The sequence below is a fragment of the Euphorbia lathyris genome, chromosome 2, assembly GCF_963576675.1.
Source record: "Euphorbia lathyris chromosome 2, ddEupLath1.1, whole genome shotgun sequence".
NCBI classification, from domain to species: Eukaryota; Viridiplantae; Streptophyta; class Magnoliopsida; order Malpighiales; family Euphorbiaceae; genus Euphorbia; species Euphorbia lathyris.
Genome location: NC_088911.1, coordinates 25,639,348 through 25,655,378, shown reverse-complemented (window position 1 = coordinate 25,655,378; position 16,031 = coordinate 25,639,348). Strand labels below are relative to the sequence as shown.

The 16,031-nt window shown below is 31.8% G+C and overlaps 1 protein-coding gene across 1 annotated transcript; it reads left to right on the top strand.

Annotated features, from left to right (window-relative positions):
* Window positions 1–8,458: 8,458 nt before the first annotated feature.
* LOC136217428 (protein TILLER ANGLE CONTROL 1) lies at window positions 8,459–12,399 on the top strand. Its single transcript, XM_066004020.1, has 5 exons — window positions 8,459–8,615; window positions 8,694–8,730; window positions 8,821–9,377; window positions 9,467–9,608; window positions 12,196–12,399. Exons 1-5 carry the CDS (start codon window positions 8,610–8,612, stop codon window positions 12,207–12,209), a joined length of 756 nt encoding a protein of 251 aa, XP_065860092.1. The 5' UTR covers window positions 8,459–8,609; the 3' UTR covers window positions 12,210–12,399.
* The last annotated feature ends 3,632 nt before the right edge of the window (window positions 12,400–16,031 follow it).

The window sequence follows — 16,031 nt, the reverse complement described above, 5'->3', positions numbered from 1 at the left end:
CTTCTTATCTCCTTTTTTAATCTATTCATTTGTTTGGATGTTCAAAATGCCACGTCAATATCATAGTTAACGGATATATACATATATAGATCTAAATAAATGACAAGGATAATAATATCACTTTTTGTAGCGTAGGAGATCTTATATTACTGGTCATACAATTCTATATCAATTCACTTTGAGAGATGGAATGAATCCACTAGCTAAGAACAACTTAGAAGTGAGATGAGAACGTCAGAGCTTAGGCTAGGGTTTTGGCTTCACTAATTATGATTAGTAGTGCCTCCTATTTATAAAGAGAAATTAAGTCTTAATCTGATTATGTTAAAAATCTTGCCTGATCTATTTGAGTTACGGGTGAAAACTAATTCTTACCCAACTATAAATTTCACTATCTCACACTCACGCATGACGAAACACATTTCTTATCCCATCTCATTCATACTTACAACTAGTTCGTGAAATCAGCATAATATCGAGAGCTCTAGTTTTATACATATTGTTCGTGAAATCTAATTATCATATAGTTCATGAAATCATATAGTTTTATACATATAGTTCGTGAAATCAACAAATAGTTCATGAAATCTGATTATCATAAGCCCTAATTTGATTTAGTTTTGGATTGTTTTCCAGATGTGCTATCTTCCTCTCAGATTCAACCTACTGCCACAAACCTAATCCTGATGAGCTTTATTGGAAGCCATGATTGTATTTTCTCTCAAAACTCACAGACCATAAGATTTTTGATTTTTTGATACCAATTGTTGGATTTTTTTTAGATAGAATTAAAGAAGTAAAATAAATAGCGAAACTGATAAAATTAGAGAATCTACATCTCCACTTGAATTCTATTTTTATTATTGATATAGGTTGTTTGTTAGTTCTCTCTAAACCATAAACAATAAACCTATATATAGGCCAATATTTAGTAACTACTAACCTATTTAGTAGCTATTAACTATAGTAACCCTTAACTTATTACATATTAATTTTAGTAACTCTACTAATTAAAACATATTAAATATTTTTTTCATAACAACTGAATCAAATAACTAATTATTAAACTTTGAATCAAATCTAACAGTTGATATATAAGAAAAATTTGAATGTTCGTGAATACACTGCTCAAGGAGCATTAGGGGCGGAGCCAGGGGGCGGAGAGGGTCAGTCGACCCTCCAGCTCCGCCAGGGGCCGCCATTTTTAGAGCCAGGGAGGGTCAGATGACCCTCCAGCCCCGTCGGAAACCCCCTACATGAGGGTTTTAAACCCTGACTCCACTATGGTTAGAGCCCCTTCAGCCATGTCAGCTGAAAAAGAAGACACAGATTGACACAGATTCGTAGATGGAAAGAGCATTTTCACCCTTTCCATTTATTTTTTTTAAACCCTAAACCGAGGGTTAAAAAAATAAAGAGATGGGGAAAGGTGAAAATACCCCTCCATAATAAAGAGATGGGAAGAGCATTTTCACCCTTCCACCATCTCTTTCTTTAACCTTTGTTTTCTCTCTTTTCTTTCGTGAGAAAGATGAGAGAAAGCAAATAAAAAAATATTGAAGGGGAGAAATATTTTCCAAATTGGTCCATTAATTTCTATCTCACTCAACTGATCAATTAATTTAGGGATAATTTCAAACTTAGATCAATTAATTTCTACTTCACTCAACTTTCAACTTCGTAAGTTTTTTACTTTTAATTCTTTATTTTATTTGTAGGTTTAGTTTCATGATTTCTAAATTAGAGATTGTTAAATTGAGGTTTTTTTTGTGAGATTTCTAATTTAGAGGACAATTAATATGTTGTTTGTTTAGAAATTCTTTAGTAATTACAACTAATTTTGGAATTTCTAATTTAGGGTTTAATTTAGGATTTCTAATTTAAAGATTTCTAATTAATTTAGGGATTTCAAATTTAGAGTATAATTTAATATTTCTAGTTACTTCACTTTAAATTATGATTTATTTACTATGCTGGAGATTATTGTTTTTATTTTATTTAGAAAAAATGTATTAATTTTCTTACGATAGGTACACAAATACTTTTTACTCTCATTTTTATTTTTATGATATAATTTGTCTTTTATATTGGTTTTTTTATTTTTGTAAATATATTGAAGTAGCATTTAATTTTTTTTGTCGATAGTCTAGCCCCTAACCTATAGGTCCTGGCTCCACTACTGGGGAGCACCGTAATGGAAGTCGGACAATCTTTGTCCGACTTCATTATCTTTCGTCCCACAAGGAAGTCGGACAATTTCCGATTTCCTTACAAACTAAAATGGGATAAAGATTGTCTAAATGAGCATTATCTGTGCAATTATCTTAAACGTGACAATGAGAAGGGAATAATGGTCCTTGGGAGCATTAGTCTGACCATTCAACATAAAATGGCATTATTGATTAATGGCGATCCATTGAATAAAGCTGTAATCCAAAATTTCCAAATAGAGACATGAAAGGCTACTATTGATGGAAAAAAGAGCACCTGAAATACTATAATGTGGCAATAGACCAAATATAATTGGCTAACAAAGCTAATATTACCAAATCTTGGCAGCTGAGCTGACACTTTAATTAATTTGGTTTTTTATATTTAAAGTCATTCATAGCTGCTCCTCTTACCATGTCCCTCGATAGATATTGTTGATTTAAATATTTATGGCACTTAATTTCGTGACAGGCCTGTTTCATGGACCATTTTGGGATAAGCTGGCCTATCATAGAAAAGCTAAAGATTGCATGAATGTGGAAAACTATAGAATAAGAGGACATAATTTTGCTGTCTAATTCCAAATTGACCCAAGTTCAAATTCAATTAAGTATGTAACATGTTATATCTATTTAGGCATATAGATAAATGGATGGCATTAATGTTGTTCTCTAAATTTCTCTTTATTCATTATGCATGTAGATTCTGATTTTCCCCTACTTGGTTTTTATTGTAAAAAAAGAAAAAAGATTAAAGAAAATAGTATATATATAATTATTAATTAAAAATAAGTCATAAGCTTTATTAATAAATTTTATCCCACTTGGTAATGCATGTTAAATTTATGTGAAGAAATTACAAGTTTGATTTCCATTTAATATATCCGGTACAAAGAAGTGAACAATTTTCATTTGACTAACCATCGAACAAGATTATGTCAATATGAATAAATGTGGTTTAGATCATAAATAAGTAAACTTTATTTAAACTTTATTTCCAGAGCCGACTCAGGGGAGTCCACCTAGTCGGTAGCAACAAAGTCAAAACTTGTTCTCCTTAAAAAGTAATAAATAAGTGAGAGTATCATATCCACAATGATTGAATGTAAACTTGCAACTTATCAACACAACAAGATTTAATGTAGAAATATAAGATCAAACCCAATTATTTAGGTTTTATTATTAGAAAAACTAAAATTCATCCTAAAAAAAGTAACTCTAAAACTAAGAAAGAAAAGTAAACTGAACTAAAAGACACTGTATTAAAATACAAACACACATGTTACTTCCAATCGGTATTTATGCATGTGGATGGATCCATAATTTTTTGTTAGTGAGGAAAACTATTTATGTAAAATAATAACGAGGAATATAGTTCAATAACTTGGTTTTCTCTTCACTTTTTTAATGTACACGAGCATATCTCATTGGTACATCCCAAATATGGAAGGGATACAAAAGAATGCAACCAAAACTTTCATCCCACTAAATTTATACATACGCCTCTTTAACAATCCATTTGAACTACTGCTAGTTAAAGTCTAAGATTAACTTTTATTTTTTATTATCTCTAAAACATCCCCTCACAAGAATGCCAATTGGGTTTGAAGCGTTTGTCCTTAAAAGAACTATGAACATTGGATTATATTGTAAATGGTTTCCAGTTGTCCTTGGATTATATTATCAATAGTTTCCAGTTGTCCTTAAAGCTTATAATGATGGTGACTGGAACACTTTGTCAAATGATTTCAAGACAACCAATGACATATTTTTAGTATGGCAGATGGAGCTGTTTCATGGAAGTATAAGAAACAGACTAATTTTAGCTCAATCAACTATGGAATAAAAAATAATAGCCCCACTATAATGAAGAAGCAGGTTGGTTTGAGAGGTTCGTTAATTAGCTTAGATTACCTTATGGGAAAGACTGACAGGTTCTTTTGTCTTTCCTTTGGCCTGCTCGTTTGCTTTTATTGTCGAGTTAAAGGCTGCAATTTTTGCTATTAAAAAAGGTTTTGATCTTGGCTACACTAATTTATAGATTGATAGTGACTCAACTTATGTTGTTCATTTGCTTTGGAATCGGGAAGCAGTTGTCGCATGGTCCTTGAAGGGTGATTGGAGAGCTTGTCTCAACACTTTTACTAGTATGACTGTTGTTATTTCACACGTCTATAGAGAAGAAAATCAAGTGGCAGATGCACTTGCTAATTTTGGCCGGATCAGTACTGAGCATCTTTGGTGGGATACGCACCCTCCCTTCTGTTCTAGTTTCGTTACCGACAATCGTCAAGGACGAGATCTATATCGGTTTTGTTAGCTTCTTGCTTTATTTTCCTTGTTTTTTTTGGTTTTGTAACTTTTCTTTTCTTTGTACTCTTTTGACTCGGGTTTTAGTTTGTTCTGCTTCCTATTGTCTGATTTTTAATAAAAAAAGAAGAAACAATATATATGCCTTAAGCACAATACCTTTCTACAAGAGTTATTGCAATGGTAAGAAACCATAAATACGTCTTAAACATAGTACCTTTCTACAAAAGTACCATGCTACCCTGAATCTTTGGTTAAGGGAGAAAGAGCCTTTGCCACTCCACCACAACCTCGTGGTTTACAAGGTCATATATTAAACTTTATTAAAAAGCATCTAATTAATTTTGGCAAAACGCATAATTAAACCCCATGGACTTTACCTGTTTTAAAGATCAAGCCTCTGCTCAATTATTTTTCCATATGGAGCTTGGATCATTGATTCTGTTATAGATTCAACCCTTATTTAACTTTTCTATCGAGTTTGGAAAAGGAGAAGATCGATGCGATTCTAATGTCGAAAATCCCAAAATGGGAGAGGAGAAGATCGAACTTGGAAGAACTTACTAGAAATTGATTTCTCTTAATTTCTTTTTACTTTTTACTCTATATCTATAAAACAACAACAACAAAGTCTTAGTCACGAAATGATTCAGTGTCGGCTAACATGAACCGACATACGAAACTGTGAAATCAAGTCGTGTCAGCGATATAAATTCTCTCCCTTCACCCCGTCTTATCCACTATCATATTTTTCTCAATCCCTAATAAACTCATCTCACTCTTAATCACACTCTTCCAAGTTCGCTTAGTTCTTCCCCTGTCCATCACCATTGCATCCCTTTGCCATTTGCCACTTTTCAGTCCTCCTAACCGGCGCATCAAGCACTCTTCGTCTTACATGGCCAAACCAATTTAATCGGGTTTCCTCATTTTATTCTCAATAGATGTAACCCCTACTTTTGTTCTAATTATTTCATTACTCACACGATCCTTTCTCGTATGATCACACATCCATCTCAACATATGCACCACCACCACCAACATCTTATGAATGTGACAACGTTTCACTGCCAAACACTCGGTACCATATAACAATGCAGGTCTAATTGCTGTGCGGTATAATTTTTCATTCACTCTACATCTATTTATAGTCAATAAATTCTTATTTTTATTTGTCCACGTTAATAGGCCGAATCGACCTAATAATGCGTGTTGCCCAAACTCGACGGAAAAGTTCAATAAAAGCCGAATCCATAACAAAATCAATGATTAAGGGCTCAATGTGAAAAAATAATTACTCAGGATTAAAAAGGTAAAGTTTACTATTAATTTTTAACCGAGTAATGTGATAAACTATTTAAATAAATATATTTTAAAATATTATAATTCTGACGAGTTGGTCAAATGAAAATTCCTATAGATCATTGATTCAATCTCAAAGTTAGCTTTTGTTGTGATGTAGGAAAGGGCTTGGAAGGGCCGGCGACAACCCATACTCCCTTTACCCCACACTTTCTGTAAAGACTGCTTCGACAAGAATCCAAAGCTCTTTTGCACTATTATTTAATTATTGCTGCAACATTGATATTCATTTACTATTTGATCACCCAATTAAATTGCACAATCTCCATTCTGACTTTATAGTCATATGCATATGTTGGTTCATCATTAAATTAAATTAATTATGTCTACAAAGTCATAGCTAGCTTCCTAGTTTGATCAAGCTATTCAAGCAGTCATGGTTTATAGGATTAGTATTGATTGTTTTGGATTTAATCAATAATCTTAACATTATTGGCTGAAGCTACTTAATTTCATAAACAAGATTCATATGACTGCTTTCTTGATGTTGGGATAGTGGGCTGAACAACCCCCTCATGGTGGTTGATGGAGGCTGGGAGGGGTGACAATTTCTGACACGAAAATCATTTTTTTTTAGCATTTATAACATATAAAATCATATGAAACATATACATGAGATAACACGACGAAACACGAAATTGTCACCTAATTAAAGAAGATAAGTTCAAGTAATTGACTATATGTGGGTCTTGTTGAGTCAACAATTATAATATTTGATGATATTGCAATATTCAAATAAGGAATTTTCCCACTCGAAGACCAAGACTCCATATGGAGGATGATAAAATCAATAAGGCTCAAGAAACTTTCATTATGAATGCATAGTTTGATTACAAAGAATGCATAGTTCAAATCACAATTGTGTTTGTATGTCACGTAAACATAACAGTTGCAACTTCTTAAAAACTCTAAAACATAAAATAAATTTCCGCCAGTTGAACTGCATTGTCTCTTCTGTCTTCAACATTTCAATTCATCTGATTTGGTTGCATCACACATTTATAGAGAAGGGAACAAGATTGCAGACTCATTAGCAAATTTTGGTAGAACAATAGATGCTCCTGTCTGGTGGGATGAGCTCCCCAATTTCTGTACTGCTGACTTCTTTTGCTACCGTGTGGGACGGTCAAATTACCGTTTCACATAGGCCGTTTTGCCTGTATTCTTTATTCTTTTTTCTTCTCTTTTAATAATTTTGGCGCTGGTCTCGGGGTTTCTTCACGGGGTGCCGACCTAGTTGGGATGTCGTGAGCTCCCCCCTGTCAGTTAGCCTGCCCTTACTCAAAAAAAAAAAAAAACTGCATTGTCTCTATTATTCATAGAATAGAAGTGTTCATAGATCAATTCAATAGTTATTGAAATCCAATCCAATTCAATCGAATGAAGAAAGAAAATCATCATGGATTGGTCGTAAATAACCAATCTAATCCATGATATTCCATAGAGTTAGGTTTGGAGATTCCACATGGAAGAAATAATTGAATTACCCATTAATCTATTAACTTAAAGTTTTGGGTTGGACGTGTTGTCTAATTCACTTCTTGTACTATTGTTTATATGGACCTTCCTATTCAATATAATTGAATTTGATCATTCACCACTACATCTAAGCTTAAGGTTTAAATCTACACTATAGGATCATGATAAGTCAAGATCGAACAATGAATTAACCAAATTCATTTGATCATTTAAGGTCTGGTCTGTGAACACACTATTTATGGGTCAACATTTAATGGTAACTCAGCAAATTCATTTCAGTCAAAGTCTAACGGTGAGTCAGGGTACGTGTGAAATACTACTGATACTCTTGGATCCTAACATTGAGAAGACTATGCTTATGTTTGACCGATTTCATTGTGTTTTGGAACAGAGAAACAAGATGAGTTTGTGATAATATTGGAATAAGCTTAATTTCTGTAATATGGATAGAAAATAAAATTATAGGATATGGACTGTTCACCTTTCCCCACAACTGAATTGTGTGACTCTCACATGGGAAAAGATAAACAGATATATGTGGTTTGGTCCATATATATATCACCATTCAGGCAGAATAAAGTCACTTCCTTTTTCTATGACCACTTGGACAAAGACTTAACACTAATCTACTCCTAATCAAAAGGGGTTTAAGGTTAATCAAATTGAGACATGTCTTGGAGACTTACAAGATAAGGTTTTAGATTATAAGCCCATGTTTCTAGGCTTTGGCAACAAGGAGTAGTTCCAAGTTTTTTGGCAGTGAATGCTAGTACCACTTAATCAAACAATTAATGCTCCTTTTAAACCTATTTAATTATCATAATTAAGCCACTAATCTAATAATTAAACAAAATACACATATCAATTCAAGAATTTCGACCCATCGAATCAAGCCAGCAAACATGCCATGCATCCAAAAAACATTACTACAAATTCCAGACCCTACACGATTTGACCTACAATGTTTAGCTAACAATTGAACTTTTATTAAAAAAGCTAAATTATAAAACTCCCTTTTTATCCAAATTAATTAAGCCTGATTAGTCCATAATTAAACAATTTATGGCACATGCTGTCCAAATTATATATGAGCCTTACATTACAGTAGGACACTTGTCATCACCTAAGACTTCCACCCATTCTGGCCCCTTCTTTTTAGTGTCCTTGCCCAAGAACATTTCCCTTGACCCTTTTCTCATCAGCTCTCTGATCTCTGAGACATTTCATTTCATTTCAAGTTTGCCAAACATGAAGGTTAGAAATTAGACAAACATTATTATTCTGATTTTTTCCATTCAATGTTGGGTATAATATAAACTTTTGATTTTTCAGATTTTCAATTGGATGCAGAAGAGGTTTCATCATAAAGGTAATTTTGTGTTTTTTTTTTATTTTTCTGATATTGATTTGGATGATTGAATGGAAGAATTAATAAACTTTATAAAGTTGTGTTGGACAGATGAGAACAAGTCAGAATTAAAGCAAGTGGCTTTAGTGGATGAGTTTGATGGGATTTTAACAATTGGGACATTAGGGTTTGACCCTTTAAAGCCTTTTAATCAACATAATGAATATATTGTTTTAGAAGAAGATGACATTGATTATAGTGATCAAGAACTTCATAGTGAAAGTGATGATGATGATGATGATGTGGATATTAGCAATGTTAATGGAGGAAATGAAGATGAAGATGAAGATGAAGATGAAGAAGAAGAAGAAAACCCTTTGATTTATACAAGATTTCAACACAATTTTGATAAATCTGATGAGAAAATGGGGATAAATTCAAGTGGGGAAGAGTGTGATGTTGAAAGAAAAGAGAAAGGAGAAAGAATAACACTAGCAGAATTATTCATGGCGGATTCTGAGATGAAAAAGGAAGAGCTTGCTTTTGTTGAAATTATTGAAACCACCAAAAAATTAGCTAAAAAACCTCCCAAAAATGGTCTTTCTTTTGCCAAGAAGTTCATACCTCATGTTGGAGAGGATTCACGTCCGATCAAGAAAATTCACCAGGTTTATATCTTTATTCATGCATTGTTTATAAATATGGTTTTCCGTTTCCGTTTCCGAGTTATATTATGATGATGTTAATACAATTGCAGCTGATGAAGAGGATGTTGAAGAGAAAGATTCATCCAGAAGTTGAAGGAAAGGACAATCCAAGAGAGACAACACAAGTGAGTTTTAGCAAAGGAAATGAAATCAGTGAGTCTGTTTTTCTGCTCCCAACTCACCCTGCTGCAGGTACATGTTTCTCTTACATTTCTCTATCTTTTCTTGTTTTTTAGGATAATCTCCAAAACTGTCACTATCACTTTTTTTTTTTTTTTTTTGTGAAGTGTCAATTTTTTTTTCTAACAGAAACATTTGAAAGGATGTGTTTATATCATATCTTCCAAATATCCATTATATTTAAAATACAATTGTTTTTGTTATTAATACTGTTTATTAAAAAAAATATATGAAGTTGTTTTTGTTTATACAAATTTATTTGGAATCTCTATTACAGTTAAATAACACAATTTTATAGATAAGAAAACATCAAATACAATAAGAAAAGTAAGGAATAATTCCTACCAAAAAAAAAAAAAGTAAGGAATAATACCTTATATAAGTAAGGTCCATGCCTATATCTAGTACAGAAACCATGAAGGTAAAAAAATAGATAGAGATAGAATTGATTGTAAAATTTTATCATTTCATACAATAGATATAAGTCTACACTTCTCTAAAAATAGTACTAGCAAATTTAAATATTTTTTTTGGGTATACATTATGGTTTATTTTATTTTATTTTGGGGAGTAGGGATGGGGGAAATTAATCTTAAAAGTTGAATTTTTATACATCTTTTAAGCATTTTTTCTAAATATAAAAATTACATTCTTAACATTTAAAATTTATCCATAACTTAATACTTTTCATATAAGAATTATATTTCAAAAGTAGGCCAAAAAGTGGGATTTTTTTTAATGAAAATATAACATTTTTTTTTATTAAGCTTTGAATGAACAATTGCTTAAAAAAGAAACTTTCAATGAACAAAGTGCAAAGAACAAATTCTATAAGAAAAATAAAAAAAATCAAAACAAAGTGGGATTTCTCATTCATTCGCGTAGCATGAATTTAGATATATATTCTCCTAGAGGAATAGGAGACTAAAAAGAAATTAGACTAATACATTCAACAGATTTTAGGGTTTTTCCAATTTTCACGAGAAATTTTATAATGCACAAGGTGCAATTGACTCGATTAATAATATAAAAAAAAGTACTAAAAAAAGGTGTCCGCTATGATTATTTTGTTTTTTACAAAGTACCGTTACTTGGTGCTCATTTTCACTATTGGATTAATTTTATGCTCCATCATCCAATGGTGAAAACCACACCAACTAACGATACTTTGTAAAAAACAAAGTAACCATAACGGACACCACTAAAAAATGATTGATGAAAAAATTATATAATTAGCATATTTTTATTCTTAAGTTTGAATAGCACCGACACCAAAGTACAATTTCACTATTGCATACCCTATATACGGGCATGTAAGACTTCAAAAGTTATAAAACAAAGGGTTGAGAATATTAAAAAGATGGAATCATAGAGAGTTGATCTACGGTCTCCCTAAAATAATAAAATTAGATTTTAGTACTTTGGATTTCACTTTCAATAGTTTTGGGATTAATATAATTTCAGTTACCTTTTGCAATGTACTTTCAGACACTTTTTTGGCCATTCAAGAAACAAATTTACTTTTTGAGGGTTTTTCTTTTTCCTTTTGTTTTTTTTAGTATTATTATTTATTACTATTATTATTATTATTACACAGTTTTTTTTAATATTTGGTTAGAAAGTTCCGATTAAATTTAAGATTAAGTTATGAAAAAATAAATATTGAATTTTAAATATCGAATATTATTATAAGTGATTATAATTGAATTATAAAACATGCTTGTTCTGAAATGAATATATGATTGAATTTACCTATAAAAAAACAAACTAATTCATGAATTTACCTGGAAAAAAATCCGTCCCCTTCTCTGTCCCCCATTCAATTTTTGACACGTGTCCCTTTTATCTTACTTTATTGCTACTAACTATGGTTAGATATACTTAACTTTGGTTAAAGTGTAGTTAAAGGGACACGTGTCAAAAGTTGAATGAGAGACAAGGAAGGGGACAGGGAATTCGGGACAGAAGATTTTTTTCCAATTTACCTTACTACACCGACTTTTTAATTTCCTTTTTCCTGTTCTATAAGTTGACAACAAGTTTAGGCAAAAAAAGAACAATAGAAAGATACAACCTTTTAAGATCCTGTCATTAGCTAAACGCTAAATTAATCAAAATTTTGATGAATGTATTTGCTTCATAAAGCAGAAAAGCAATAGGTCCTTATAAATTGAAATATCTGGTCTATATTCAACTCAACTGCAGCTTAAATACAAATTAATTAGATAATAAAGTGTTAACGAATCAATTAATAATTGAAATCAAATCAAACATGTATTATATGTGTGAATTTTGTATCCAGCTGGGAATCATTATTTCCATTTTGACCTTTAATTATTCTATTTTCTACAATAATATCCAATCATTGCCTGTGTCAACAAAATTCATAAATATAATCCTCTTCCATATGGGACACAATCCCTAATGTCTGGAGGGGCTATAAATCAAGATCAAATTTAATTAAAATTAGATTATAGTATCAAGTGAAAATAAAGTTTATTTTAAATCACAAATCACAAGGTTTATTTTTATAATTTTCTTTCATGTTTATATATTTTCTATATTAAATTCTCTAAAATGGTTCGCAATTGTTTTGTAGGTCCTACCGTATGATGACCTAATTTTCCAGTAAATTGACGGGTATTACGATCAATTTGTAATTTATTGTTTTTATTTTTAATTTCCTGTTTTTGTTTATTATGTTGACATGCGGTGTTAATTAAAGGGTTCATGTTTACTTGTAACACTCAACTATGTGATTCTATTTTGCATACATTATTTGCTGGTTTGGATTTCGTAAAAAGTATTGTTCTATGCGATAAATATTTGTTTTGGCTTAATACATATTTACACCCATAAACTTGGTATGTTTTGCTATTGGTATATTGAACTTTTAAAATAATCTATCACACACCTATAGTTGGCTTTAAAAACCCATCACACACTTATAGTTGTCTTTAAAAACCTATCACATACCTATAGTTGGTTCATTCGGACCTCCTGCACACAAAATCGTTGATTTTCATTTTTAACAGTTGAGGTGGCATGCGTTCTATAGAAAAAAAAGCGTGTAAGTTCGTTCTGTATGCCGCCTCATCTGTTAAAGATGACAAATCAAGGATTTTGTGTGCAGGAGGTCCGAATGGACCAACTATAGGTGTGTGATAGGTTTTTAAAACTAACTATAAGTATGTGATCGATTATTTTAAAAGTTCAGGGTACCAATAGGCAAAACTTGCCAAATTTAAGGGTATAAATATGCATTAAGCCATTTGTTTTCATTGTTTACATACAAATATTTTAAAAGCATGCTGATTCGAGGGATTCCAGGAAGAGCGTGTTAAAGTAGAGTGAGGATGAGAATGATGTGAGAAAGCAAATTGTGAAATGATTTTATCATAGGTTAGGAGCGTGTTAAAGTAGAGTGAGGATGAGAATGATGTGAGAAAGCAAATTGTGAAATGATCTGGTCTTGACTCTTCTGTGTGGTATTCATTCTTGTTCGGCTATTGGAATCACATCCAGCAGGCCGAATTCAAGGCCTTGTTCTCATAGCTTGCTGCATCCAAGTCCTCATCTCTACAAGTCTATATATTCCTTGATTTCGTCCCTCCATCAATATTACAACCGATGAGGTCTGCAAGTTTCACATCTAAGTAATGCCCGATCCGATAGTTTACGATATAGGATACATATTTAACAACAACATTCTAAGCAAAGATATTAATAGATATCGGTAGTTGTCCGTGTTAAAGTAGAGTGAGGATGAGAATGATGTGAGAAAGCAAATTGTGAAATGATTTTATCATAGGTTAGGTTGGGCCGTATCTAATCATATTTATACATACTAATTTTTTTTTTTCAAATCAGCTCAGGTAATACTGTATTTATCAATGTTATCAGACTCAAACCGGAAACCTGATAGAGTTCCGGTTCGAATCATACTGGGTTTTTGAATTCATAACAATCCGCTAAAAACCAAAATTAACCAGTAACCCAATGGTCTAACCGGAAACCAGAATGAATCCGGTTTGTTAAGGAAAAAAATTTAATTAACCAAATTTTATTAAACTTAAATAAGAACCCTCTTCAAAACTTAGATATGGGCCTTCTTGAACTACCATCAGACTCATGCTCATATTTATAGTTGCTCCCTTTATCTCATTTTCTCCTCATAATCGATGTGGGATACTTTTAATTTGTTTTTTTTTTCTTTGAACTGACATACTTAGCTGAAGTTTTTTTTTTTTTGTTTTTTTTTTTCCTTTTTTTGTCATTTTCACTAGACAAAGAAAAAAAAGAATTAAACATTTTTTAAATAGTAGCCATTAAACATTTATAAATTTGTAAAATGCATTAATATTTTTTACCATAAAAATACATTAATAATTTCTACATTTTTTAAAATAGAATTTCTCAAAATCATTTTTTAAAAAGATATTAATAATTCCTTTTATCCCTTCAAAACCATTTAAATTGTTCACTTTGAGTATTAATGTAACTCCCTCACTAGGATCACATGATATCTCACACAACATCAGTTATAGACATGCTTTCAATTCTCAATCATATAAACTTCAATCTCATATAAACTTTACATATTATACATAAGAGAAAGCATTTACAATTTACAATACACGTTTAAGTCATTATCCTAAATAGAGGATTTACAAAACAAAAGTACATCACAATACTCCAAAATGCCTAGATGAGAATGAACTGACACTACCAGTGCAACCTTAAACAAGAAGAACTCCACCTAACCTGTAAAAATCTGTTGGCAAGGGGTGAGCTGCCTACTCAATAAATATATATGCATACAAAAGAAATGTAAAGAACACAAATCAAAATATATCATCAGTACCAAGTTAGAATTTTCAATAGAAAGATATTCACTTGTTTCACTTATTACAGTAATACTTATTTTAGTAAGTAAGGCCTTGCTATACTTAGACAATATATATAAAATGGTCATTGGGCCCAATCTGTATCCCGACTCACTAAATTCGGAATACAATCATCTGTGCTACGGAGGAGTTAAACTCAACTCACGTACTCATATATCTCAACACGTGTGCTTCCGGCTCACAATATTCGAATAACACTCTCAATTTGGGCCATTTCACATATCCATCTAAGCAAGCTCATATTCATTTCTAATCCAACCATTATTCAGCTCCAGTATGTGCACAAGGCTCAACATGCCACATTTACTCATAACACTGCAACATACTCAATCATATCACTTTCTTATCTATCACAACGTATCACAAACACTCAAACATTATTCACATCAGATTCAACCACATCTCACACTCAACAAGTTACAATCCACAATACATTCATACACATATATAAGCAATATGTTTACCATCGCACTCGGTTCGATCTATTCTACACGATCGGGTGTGCGTTCAATTGCACCTTGTCCTCCTAATGTCACATAACATTTATAAAATTAGTCTTAACATAAACTTATGAAGATGTAAACTAATGCATGCTACATGATTTACAAGACACTAACTCCACAAAGTTCATGCAATCCAGTCCTTTTGTCTTAGATCATCACATGACCTACTTGCACACATTCTGCCATAACTTTCTCTTTATGAATCCAAATGCCCTGTTTCTTGAACCTACTTAAACTAGACATATATGGGTATAACATATCCAAAATTCACATTAATATCAATTCTACACAATATATGGCATGCAAAATGATTCTGTCTTGTTTCCAGCCAAGAAACAGACTACCCAGCTTTGCATCTACCATAATTCATTCCACCTAGCTCACACTAAACACAATAGATTTCCAAATTCTTTTACAGACATATACTTGAAGTAGTTAGGAACACGTTTGTATAAATAAACATTCCCAAATTCTGAATCTAAGGTCCTCAAAATGATACATCAACATGGCTGCCTCACATGACATTCAATTTCAAGGCAGTCATGTTCCATCTAGGTTTTCTTCATCTATATATTGAATTAAAGTCCCATATTTTACAGAGAGTTTCTTAACATATATAGGAACATAGTTTATTCTTTATGTCTCTCCAAATTCGAACAATATCAAGATGAAAAACATGCTCCAAAATGGCTGAAAGCAGTACCCTATATTTCTGTTTAGGGCACTTGATACATATCTTTCATTTGGACAGCCTAAAACCAATTTCAACAACACCAAAACTCAACAAATTCAATCATAACCCATCCACAACAAATCCTATCATCATACCTAGGTATTTCAGAATCTCAAACTCATAGAAAAGAAGCTAAAATAGCATACTAACCTTCAATTTGTGTCTATCACCTAGTATGCTTCCTAACTTGACTTGTTTGGCTTGAAAATGGAAGAAATTGGAAGAGTTTTCTTTGGAGGATGTTAGGGTATGAAAAAGGAAGGTTTGTTGAAGCTATGGTCGAAAGTTTTGG